This window comes from Cinclus cinclus, chromosome 3 (genome assembly GCF_963662255.1).
Source record: "Cinclus cinclus chromosome 3, bCinCin1.1, whole genome shotgun sequence".
Lineage (NCBI taxonomy): Eukaryota > Metazoa > Chordata > Aves > Passeriformes > Cinclidae > Cinclus > Cinclus cinclus.
The window spans coordinates 61,363,871-61,376,218 of NC_085048.1; the positions used below are offsets into that span (position 1 = coordinate 61,363,871).

Sequence of the window (12,348 nt, forward strand, 5' to 3'; positions counted from 1 at the left end):
TTGATTAATTTCCCTTCCTGTGTTAGTATCAGTCAAATTTTAAACTGGCAATTAATGGTCATAGAACTATTCTCCATGTTTATGTTGACAGGCAATCTCAGTAGCAAATAACTCATAAGCAAGAGGTCAAAAGTTTACTGCCTCCAACACTTCTGCTAAGAAAGTCAACAGTGACAGAAGTTCAGTTGCACCCTTTCACCACATTTAAAAGAAAACAAATTATTTACATTCCATAAAATACAGCTGTTCTGGTTCCTGTAATATTGCAAAAGCAATGCCCAGTATTATTACTATACTTGCTAAGTCACAACACTTTTGCTTTAATGGAAGTGGTTCAACTTCTAATAAGAGGAAAGTAATTTCCCAAATAGTGTAGGTGCCAAAAAAGAAATGCTCGCAGTGTTATATATTACAAATGCATTGTTTCACCTTATACTTGAAAGGCCAATTTACATCAAAATCACTTTGGTTTTCTCTTCAGAACTTCTCTACACATTAAACAAAACGTTTAAACTGCATGTCCCCAGTGACACACTGTTAAAACTAAAGAACTTGATTTACAGAAGCCATTTGTTTAGGAATTTCTGATTAAAAAAAAAAAAAAATCCTCTATGAACAGCCAAGCTTCTGAAAATGTTGATGTAGAAGACAGCTAAACCCATACACTGTAGATGCAAAAAATTTTAAGTTTTAAAGCCTAAACGTATCTTGAAATTAAGTGACCTGTGTTTCTTATCTTTCTTCACTACTTATGATTGAGATCTGGAATATCTGGAAACAAACAGGTGAATGAAATTATTCCTACTTTTTGTTTTATGCACTCAGTTTTATAATAAATACAACTATTTTTGCCTCCCTCTACCCAAACCAAGTAGCAAAATAGACTTTTATGTGGCCAACAAATTAGTATAGTATGTGCAGAAAGTAAAGTACTAAGGAGGTAAAGGAGGCTACAAAGAGCTAATGTTTAAATATTAATAACATCAGAAGTAGAGCTAAAGTCTCTTGTAATTTTAAACACAAAGACACAACTGTTTGGCCAATTATTAACTAAGAGCTTTGCTATAACTTTGCTCTCAGTTTGTAGACAGGACATTTATCTTCAAATTCATAAAGACTTGGCAAGTATTCATTCTCACAAAAATGTTTTGCCAAGACAACTGCAAAATATACATCTTGATTTGCTGCCCTTAATCTTTGTTCAGTAAATACTAAGTGTGGGTGTGCTGGCTGGAATTATACAGCGAGCTTTACAGAAACTTCTCTGCCTTTATTTATGTCACGTAATACCATGTTATTTTTCCTTTGCTAATACACAGCACAATTTCAGAGCAAGCATTTTGTCTCTAGTATGTGCCAGACATTCATTCCTCATACACAGTAAGTTACTCCAGATTAATGTTTGGATAACAACTGAAACTCCCCTCACTCCCATTTTAAACTAGCTTTGTGCCAAGTAAAAAGTACCAGAGAACAAAAGTTCCAGCCAGCAAGCATGCACAATAAGTTGATTCTCCAACTCTGAAATTCTGTCCTACTACCCATCTACCCTACTACCCATCTTTCTTTTTCCTGGTCTAACAGGATCAAAAGATTATACTTCTTTTTCCCTGTGCATATTTAATTTTCTAGCACAGAAGATAAATTATTAGCAACTGAAATATTTTTGACATTTGATAGTAACAAACTGACATGAAATAGTAACAAATAACATTGCAATAAATTTTAGCAATATTTTGATCCTGATGAAGGGATGAAAGCTCTACCAGGCCATAATTTATTACTCATTCATATTCTACATCCCTTTGTCAAACCACTGACAGAAAAACGTTTGTTAAATGCTTGGTACAGGAAGCCAACAGCTGGAATACAAATGTGGGAAGCAAAGGACACAAAGACATAAAAATGGATTCTACTCAAATCCAAAAGTGCTGGAAACATTTTCATATAAAAATGAATTATTCTTGCTCTCAGAAATGTGCCATATTTCAATCATGTAATTTCTGCATGCACATCATAAATGTATTTCTACATGACTAAGTCCAAGCTGCCTGAATTCAAAGACTTTTAAATACAGATTTAACATACTGACAACAAACAAACTTGGAAGGCCTTACACTTTCTCTTCATTACATGATGCCAAAGGAAACTGGCAAAATACAAGACATTAGGCTGGCAGTATCAAATGAAAATCTAAAACATTAAAGAGAAACCAAGTTACTTTCAAATATTTATTTTCAAGTAAAATCAACTTAGGGAAATAGATAAGAAAAAAAATAATGCAAAAGTGGGGGAAATGAAGACTACAAAAAAATATAATTAAGAAACTCAAAAGAGGATAGCATCATGACCCTCCTGTCCTCTCAGATTCTTTTATAGTATTCTGAATCTTACTGAAGTAAAGGAGTGGATGACAGTATAATACGTCACATACCAGACAAATTTTATTAAGTCAAAATTATCTCAACAGGCTCTTAAAACTCCTAAAAGTTAGAGTAAGTCCCCTAACAATTCACTAATAATAATAATAATAGTAATAGCAAGTTACAGACAAGCTAAATAGGCAAAACAAAATTTCCAATGACAAACACGCCTGGTAACTATTAAGGTTAGATGACAATACAAATAACACAATAATACCTCCTATGAATCTCAGGAAATGATTGTGTTCTACACTACCACACTTCAGTCCAGTTTAAGGACTTCTTTTGGTCTTGCAAAATTTGAGTAAGTTATATGTACAGTTCATAAGCTTCTAAGCTTTTCTACAATATTTAAACTACTGGTACTTTTAAAAGCTTGTCTCTACAGTTAAATAAATAAAACATTTCCAATTAAAACAGAAAAACTACGTTAAACACAGGATTTATAGCAATTGACATCTCTAGAATGCAAAAAGAGGAAAAGGCAGCTAGTCTGGATTAGTTGTGGTCAACTCATGAAGATGAAACAGCTTTTAGTGATTAGAGCACAAATCTGAAACACCCTCCTGGCTTAGTTTAAACTGGAAGAAGCCTATTTAATGCCTTTAAACTACTCTGTGAGGTGAACCGAAGCACCCTAGGTGACCATGAGAGAAGTTTCCAAAGTGTACTCCTGACCTTACTGGATACCAGCAACCAGCTGAATTAGAAGTGCTGCTGGCAGGTTGAGGCAAGTGATCTTTCCCTTCTACTCAGCACTGGTGTGCCACACCTGCAGCCCTGAGCTCCCAGGAGGAGACATGGCAAGGGCCACAGAGCTGATGAAAGGCTAGGGACATTTTTCACACCAGGAGAGGCAGACAGCTCACATTGTTTAAGTCATGGAAAGCAAAGGATCAGAGGGTCTTATCACTGTGTGTAAATACCTGAGGAGAGGAGGGGGGAAGTGGGGAGTGAAGACAAAGTCAGACCCTTCTCAGTGGTGTTCAGTGACAGGACAAGAGGCAATTGGTTCAAAATGAAATACAAGAAATCCCATTTAAACATAAGAATTATCTTTTACTGTCTGGAGCTGCCATTTTTGGAGATGTTCAAAAACTGCCTGCACACAGTCCTGACCAACCTGCCCTAGTGATTATGCTCTGAGCAGGGCACTGCACGAGGTAATGTACAAAGCCCTCCAACCTCAACAGTTTTGTGATTCTGCAAATCAGAATATTGCTCGATGCACTCCTCTTTCAAAGGCAGCAGCAAACCTCAGGCAGGAAAAGACAGCTGTTAATCCTACTTCCAGAGGTTCAAGTTGAATAAATATATAACAAAAATGATGAATTTATATGCTGGGAAAAATGCACCTTAGTATATTTATACCATATAAGTGAAATCTAGGAGTTTTATACAAGTATGTGTAACTCAGAGAAGGTTTAAATCACTGAAGTATACTTGTTTTATATGTTCTCATCCGTATCTCTGTCAGAACAGATTATTTTTAAATATTATCTATGTAATCAAAGCAAGTGCCCAATATACTACACAACAGTTAATATCATCTTAATTTTCATAAACTACCCACAGTCTGCTTTGGGGACTGTGGAGTTTATACAATTATCTTTGTTATTCCTACTACTTTTTTAGCTTCTCTGTCTCCACAGACAAAGCAATTTCAAGAGCACAGTCTTACCCAGTTACAAATCTTTGAAACAATCAGAGCAAAGAGACTGCAAAGAAGAAAAAAAAATAGAAAGCAAAGGGAAAAGTATAAATTGAGAAAATATTTTAGCTTATACTCACTCATAGCACAATCAAAACAAGTCTCACAGTACACTATGAAATTGGTATCTACTCAAATATCTGACTTAAAACCTATCAACTTACTCTGAGTAAAGAACATTCTTCTGTATGCAAGCCTTTAAAACATTTCTTGTATTAGTAGCCCACAAAACAGTTTTCTGCCACCAGCAATATGAGACTATGGAAAATATACTTTTACAAATGGACTATATAAAACTAGTACAAAAAAAGGAATATTTAAACTGGAAAGCTCAGGGATTTGATCATTTCAGATATAGAATTCTACAAGCACATTTTTATGCATTTCAATTCCACAATGTCCCAGTATAAATGAAGTCACTAAGTATGTGCTGAATCCCTCCAAATACAGCAAATACCAGTTAATTTTAATAACACTTCTTTATCACATGCCTCTTCTAAATTAATCATTCAGAATTCATCAAGATATAAAAAAAACCTGAGTAGTTTAAAAGTTCCATTAAAATATTTGACCATTATTACTCCTTCCTACTAAGAAGGACTACTTGAACTGGTAAAGGATAACAACTGGTAAAAAATAACAGTATTTCAGTTGTAAAATTGCACAGTAACTACATTACCCAAATTCTCAGTCAGGCCATGAACTTCACAGTCTATTTCTTTTTGCAGTAATAATCATACTAAAATGCTGCTCTATAATTTGGATGTAGAGAGAAGCTTGTTTCACAAATGTCTGACTACACTTGAAAGTGACAAGCCAGTCACATTTAACAGGTGGATGGATATTTCTGTTAAAAGCTGAATGACTTTCAGTTCAAGAGGTTGTCAATTAGTTGTGGAACAGAAGCTGTCTCTTTTGCTTTTCCCTCCTGCTTGATCTCACAAAACCACAAATGTTAATACAAGAGTATGATCCTTTGGAAGAACTTCCCTGATGCTTTTCCATCTCACTAATTAAAAATTGAAGGTTTTTTCACACCTCTCTTATTAGATCATATCAACTGATCTTACATGATTATTTTCTGATGTTTAGTAGATGTAAAGGAAAAATCACCACACTTTGCTTTTTGAAAGTTACTAGAATCATAATTTCTCACATGAATTCATTGACTATCCAAACAGTGATCATGAAACACCAATCCTTTTCTGGCAACTCACTGGCATTCTCTCAATACTTTTAAATTCGAACATTAATGACCACTAAGTACAAGCTACCACTCATCTCTGCAAAGAGATGAACAATGTGACTGGAAGGCAGAAACAACAGCCATTAAGGAAAATCTTGCTTATAACTCTAAACTTGAAGTTTTTGGAAGATGCAATTACCTCTCAAATACTGATTTTTTTTTTTTAATAATTCATCTGTCCAACTGCCTATGCCACAGTTGGAAATATGATTTCTGCAGTTACTACAGGCGAAATTTTTTTTATCAGAGCCTGCCTCCTTGTGTCTGCAAAATAACATCTCAAAGTAGTCAAACAGTGAGACTCAAGAACGTTTTTAACATAAAAAGTTATTTTATTGACTACCAATTACATATTTGTCCTTTGCTAGGCAAACAATGTACCATACTTTTCAGTATTCCGTTATACCTGCTGAACCTGACCTTTACTGAACCTGAAATAGCTAAATATTTAGTGACAACGATTAACAACAAATACAAAAGTGAAAAAAGTATCATATAGGGAGGAAAGCACTTTAAAATAAAGTGGTAGACTACTGGAGTGCTGAACACTTGCATTAAGTGTCTAATTTCTTTAAAAGAAGAATTATTTTGCGAGATCATATCCCACTAAAAATTAAAAAAAAAAAAACAAAAACCCCCAAACAAACAAAAAAAACCCCAAACAAAAACAAACAAACAAACAAAAAAACAAACAGAAAACTGGTTTCTTTATTTCTCTACAGTCCGTGCTCCAGACAGAAGAAATGTTAAAACCATGTGAATATATGGTTCACACTGTCGGGGAAAAAAATGTATTTTAATTACTTCAATCACATCCATGGACATAGATTATGTCCATCTACTAACAATAGATAGAGCCAAAAAGGTAACAGTATACACACAACATATAAGCTACTGATCATATTCTGCTTTGAATCTGAATACCTTAAAAAGAGGTTAAGAATGAAGGTTTTGTAAGGATTACACAGGATTACCAGCAATAAAGCAGTTTTCAAATTTTTGCAATGTGGAAAACCCATGATGAAATGTGTTATAGTGTACAAGAACATCAATGTTCAACATCTTATTTTTCATGAGGAAAATTATGTGGCAGTTGAAAAAGACAAATAATCCCTGCTGTAGCTATTTATATTGTGTAAAACAGATTATTGTTAATTAAATTACAGTTTCTGTAAATCAACATGTGCCAGCAATACCAAAAGCAGGAGTCCTGCCTTTGCCCCAAGCCTCTGTGTCCTGTTCCTTTTCTTTGTCTGTGTGGGAACACAGATGTTTAAGCAGCAATGAATTGGCCTGGCTGAAAAATATCTTATTATTGTCTCATCATACAATTACATTAACATTTGCTTCTAAAGCACTCTAGGGTTGGGAATGAGAGGCCAGAGAAGGACTACAGCATTTTATTCAGGTGGCATTACTGATTTATGCTAGCTTAATGCTTAAAATGCACTATACACCTGAGAAAAATATGGTGTATGCAAATAAATCATGTAACTGCCATATAAATTCCCATATTTAAATGTACACTTACAGCACCTATGATGAGAGACAAAAACATTAACAAGAGCAGTAAGTAGTTTCTCTGAAAATTTTATTGCTAAGCTATAGAAAGCAGTATTTTATGTTGCAAACATGTCTTGCCAAGGTTCACCTGCTTCCAATCCTCAAATTAATGTGTCACAACTCTTACTGTGGTATCTTATTATATAAAAGTGCAACTTAACTAGAATTATCATAGCTCAAAACCTAGCATATATATGCTCATACTGCAAACTACTGTACCATGGCAGCATTAATAATATTGTGCCCGAAGCTTTTTTCTGGGCATGAACCACTTATGGCAACATTCCAAAGCTACCAACACATCACTGTTCAGACTGATAGTTACATTCACTAGCTAACCAAAGATCCCCCTCTCAGAGTGGCTGTGTAAGCAGCTTTGTGATGGAAAATGGCCTTTAAAAGGCACTTTGGTGTGCCTCACCAGGCCCCTGGTTCTGGGACACTCAGGATTCCAGACACAGGCCACAGCAGCCCCCTGGTCCTGGGACACTCAGGATTCCAGACACAGGCCACAGCAGCCCCCTGGTCCTGGGACACTCAGGATTCCAGACACAGGCCACAGCAGCCCCCTGGTCCTGGGACACTCAGGATTCCAGACACAGGCCACAGCAGCCCCCTGGTCCTGGGACATGCCGGCTGCCAGGCATGTGCCTGCAGATGAGGCTGGTGAAGCGCCAGCACAAAGAACACTACACAGCCTAGCACACGTGGAGCTTTCCTTACTCCATTTCTTCCACACAATACATTATATAAAATGTATAGAGCTCCTCTGAAACCCAGTTCAAAGGCTCCACAAAGAGATGCTCACTTTTTTTCAGTGAAGAATCTAATGAGAGGCGCTGCTTTAACCCTACACGAATCCACATTGCTTTCAAAACATTATTGGAAAGGAACCTTGAAATGTTTTTGCATCCCCTGCTCTACACTTCTAAAGATCTATCTTTTTGTAAAGCTTTTATTATTCATAGCATGCTAGGAGTATATACAGTACCTTTTTTTGACAGTAGCAATATTAATAATTAATACTTTGGGATTCAATGTAATTATTCCAAACCCACGATGTTAAAAATTAATGGTTCATAAACCTTACTTTTGTTTAAAAGCCAGAACTAAATGAAGAAAAAAGAAATAACTATGGAGCAGGAGTACTGCATTTTCCTCAGTCCAGACAAACTCAACCACCACGGGAGAAAATAAGTGTCCTCAGTGGAAGACTGGTGAAAACAACTTCTCCTCCTTTGTGCACTTAAAAAACAAAGGATCTGAGCAAGACCTAACTTGAAAAAGAGGTGTCAGTGCTTTTCATTTACATAATACTGTAATGAAACAGATGCCTCTGGAATACAGTCTTTGCTATATTCAGTAATGAACCAGATGTGTTCAGAAGTATTCAAATGAAAAAATAACATTTTCAAACTACTTAGGACAGACAAGGCAAATGACTTTACAGGAAATGGCAATTATCCATTATCCACAGGCTTTTTTTCCCTCTACACTAAGACTTTAGTTTCAGAATACAAAAGAGGAATAAATAAAGATCATACACTAAAACATTTCTGGTTTAAAACAGACTTGTATTTTATCACCTACACTAATATAGGTCTTTTTCTTGTGTAGTCAGACAGGGTGTTACATCTCACAGAAAAGTCCAAATAAATAAAGAAAAACAAACAAACAAAAAAAAAACAACAAAACAACCCAGTGCAACTTGACCAAGCTGGTGCTTCCTGCCACACAGTGTCACTTGTCCTGTGCTCTTCCAGTAAATAAAGAGTGGGTACTACTGAGAACATCCAGTTTTCTGATATGTGGCTACCTCACCTTCGTCGCTGCACTATTCCTGTGTAACACAGAAAAGGTAAAATTATTCTTCTGTCACTCAGACGACACTTAGTTTTTTCAGAGCTATCTGAAACCTGAATTTCATTAATTCATTCTTCTAAATTAAGATCACCTTGCAAAGAAAAACTACCAGTTCTAAACCTATTTTTTTATTTCATTCTTCCTGAAGAAAAGCCAAGTAAAGCCCTCAAATGACCTTGTATCTCAATAAAAAATACCAATGCTATGATGACCTATCTTCCTTCCCCTTGAGGGTGGGTTGTCAACAACATAAACATATATTTCTGGTGATCTGCTAGTCTTAGGCCCTTTACATTTGTGGCTTAACAGGAACTTAAGACTAACAGCAAGCTTGCGTTTATTAATTCACTACGCCAAGGTCTTTTAGAAAGGCTCACAGTCCACGCTGACAACCATTAGCTTAGAAGCCACTTCAGCTAGAAAAATATACATATTAATTTGCAAGTTTTACAGTAAGATTTTGCTGTGTTTCATTTCAGAGAAAGCAGCAGAAAAAGAGCAAACCGCTCATTGCCTTTGCGAGTCCGGAGAAAGCGACAAAGTCTCACAGGAAAGAAACTGAAAGCTTCTATCAGCACTAAATATTCTCTAACTCGAAATACTTATTCAGGGTTACACATGACAGAAGAGAGGTCTTTGCAGGAGAACAAGAACTCTGAAGAGGTCCTTGAGTGTTACTTTTTGCCGTACTTATTCGGGCTGTCCCATCAGGACCGCTTTACACGGTGCCGTACAAGCAGGCGGTCGGGCTGCCGCACTAGTGCAGCCGCACGGGGCTTTAATTCCGCACGCACGGAGCACAGGAAAGGCGGGCGGGGCTGCAGCGGCAGCCGAGGCGCACCGCGACCACCCCGCACCGCCCGGAGGTGGGGCTTCCCCCCGCCCCCGCGCATCCCCCGGGCAGCCCGGACGGGCAGGGGAGGAGCGCTCCGCCCGGTGCAGCGGCGCCTGGGCCGGGCCCGCCGGGACGGCGCCGCGGCCGCCTCCTCACTCACAGTAGTACGCCACCACGGGCTCGCGCTTGTCCAGCTCCTGCGCGGTCCGCAGATGGTGCTGGATGCTCTTGAGCTGCGGCGGCAGCGGGGGCAGAGCCGGGGCCGCCATGGCTCGGGAGGCGTCGGCGGGCGGCGGCGCGCGGCTCTCGCTCCCGGGGTTGGCGCGCGCCGCTTCCGCTTCCGGCTCGGGCGCCGTGGGCGGGCAGGGCGGCGGGGCGCGCGGAGCGCCCCCTACTGGCCAGGCGGGGCCGTGGGGCCTTCCTTCCTTCCTTCCTTCCTTCCTTCCTTCCTTCCTTCCTTCCTTCCTTCCTTCCTTCCTTCCTTCCTTCCTTCCTTCCTTCCTTCCTTCCTTCCTTCCTTCCTTCCTTCCTTCCTTCCTTCCTTCCTTCCTTCCTTCCTTCCTTCCTTCCTCAAACGCCACCTGCGTGGCCCCTTAGTGCTTGAAACACGTTCCCACAGTAGCCATGAGGAAGGGCTGGAGGCATCGGGGCTGCTCCTTGGCCCAGCGGTGGAACAGCAGCTTGCCCCTGGCTGCCCAGTGACGCCCTCTCCATCCATTCTGCCTCCCTTCCTTCGGCAGGCCAGCCCAAAGAGCTGTGCAGACCTGGCCTGTGGGGGCACACTTGCAAGTGAAATCCCTTCTCAGCCTGAAACTTCTTCTCCTTGGGCTGTACCAAGCTTTGCCAAAGTCTGCGAGGCCCTTGGGGTCTGAGCTGTGCCTTGCTCTGCCCTTCGTCCCCAAAAACTGTTGTCTGCAAAAACCGGATTAGTTACCTGGTATGCAACAAGCCAAGAAATACGCGCATGAGAGAGACATTGATTATTCATTTCAGAGTTGTGTGAGCCTGGGTGTTTGGAGGTATTCCATAAATCAAGCACCCCAACTATCAACACTTTGCTATTTGCACATTTTAGCGAACAAAGGCCAGAGGTTACACAGTTCTCTTATTAGTTTTCTGTCTTCTGTTAGTTGATAATTCTCTAGGTTCTTGTGCTAATTAGTGAGCGTGTTTAGTCCTCATTTGAGTCGTTGAATTTCTTGGGTCACTGGTCCATGAGGTGGTGCTCAGGATCTCCCCCTGCCAGAATTAACTTTTACCCAGTTGGAGGTGACTGCAGCACAGTTGCTGGGTTGCCTTATTAGTTTCTTCCTTATTTTGTGAGTTCTGCCAAATGGCCCTGTGGCCTGTAAATTCTGCGTTCCTCGTCAACTGTCAGTGGGCATCCTCCTTCCCAAGTTTTGTTAACCTCACCCAGGTTCTGAGATTGATGAATAATGTCAAGCTCTAAACCTGGCAAGCAATGTAAACCTGATAAACTAGGAAATTCTACTGCCAAGTGATTTGTTTTTCTAACACTTGGACATCAGAGCTTGCTTGTTAGCTACTGTCTGTTTTCACAGATTAAATCTTCCTTGTTGTTGATGAAGCTTGAAAGTATTCAGGATTGGACATTAAAGAAAATAATTTCTTAAGAAAATTTAACATATTTCATATTTTGCAATATTACCATGGCCTGGCTAATAGAACTGGGCTGCTGCCTGGCAGCTGTCAGAAAGTCTGTCAGCCCTGGAACATGCATCTTGTAGGATCACCACTTCCCAGGTAACTTTTTCTCGGAGGAACCAGGGATTTCTGGTTTTGCACAGAGGGGATAAGAACAGCAAAAGAAATGTGAACTGTTGAAGCAAAGCGGTTTCAAATGGATCTCACAAGTTATTGCAATGTAAATTATTTTAGCGTCTTATTACCTCATTCTCACGGCATAGTTAAAACTATTTTAAAATTTCTTTTAGGTACACCTTTTGCCAAACCTCTTCTTGATCCCAGAGTGTCTCTTTGTAAAGGAAGAGAATGTCAGTGCTCCAGGGCATAAAGAAAGGTGAGGGAGGCACAGGGTAGGAGAGGTGGTCTCATTGTCTCACTTCTGACATGGGAGTGTGCCAAAAAGGGGACAGAGGGGAAATGATGTCTGAACAAGAGAGGAATCCATGAAAGGAACAGAACAAGGAGTGGTTACATGACTGGGATGCTGTAGTGCTGTATGAGAAGCTGGCTGGCCCAGAGCAGCTATACCTTTGATGTAAATACAATCATGTCACAATTGCAGTGCATTGTTAAGTGAGAACTAAAATCATCATGATGTCTGACTAGAGACAAAACTGACTGCAAACATATGAGCTGGGGATTGCTTTGAGTGCTATCTGTGAAAATTAGGTGGCGGGAGTATGGTGGAAAACAAAGAAAAAGTCAAAGAAGCACTTGACTTTTTCCCTGAGCACAGTGCGAACCTGATGTAAGCAACAAAAATGCTTCCTCAGTGTTCTGGGAGACAAGACTTCATGTTTGCTGTGTAAAGAAATAGAATTAATCAAAGAATCCCCAAGTGTATTGTATAATTACTTTTTTAATGGAAAAAAAAGAAAAGCCTTCATGATCATCTTAAATACTTGCTAAGCATTTGAGCAAAAATCCGCTCAACGCTGAGAAATTGATGAAGGCGTATCAATCTCAGAGGGAGTAAGGGTGTAAGGAGTTGATAGAAAAC

General features: G+C 39.3%; 1 protein-coding gene across 3 annotated transcripts in view; it reads right to left on the reverse strand.

Annotated features, from left to right (window-relative positions):
- The window catches only part of VTA1 (vesicle trafficking 1), a 37,517-nt gene extending 27,556 nt beyond the window's left edge, over positions 1 to 9,961 (reverse strand). For all 3 annotated transcript variants that reach the window (XM_062490088.1, XM_062490087.1, XM_062490086.1), the window contains exon 1: positions 9,802 to 9,961. In XM_062490088.1, coding sequence (XP_062346072.1) covers positions 9,802 to 9,910 — 109 coding nt within the window. In that variant the 5' untranslated portion in view covers positions 9,911 to 9,961. The remainder of the gene's footprint in view (positions 1 to 9,801) is intronic.
- Between the last annotated feature and the right edge of the window lie 2,387 nt (positions 9,962 to 12,348).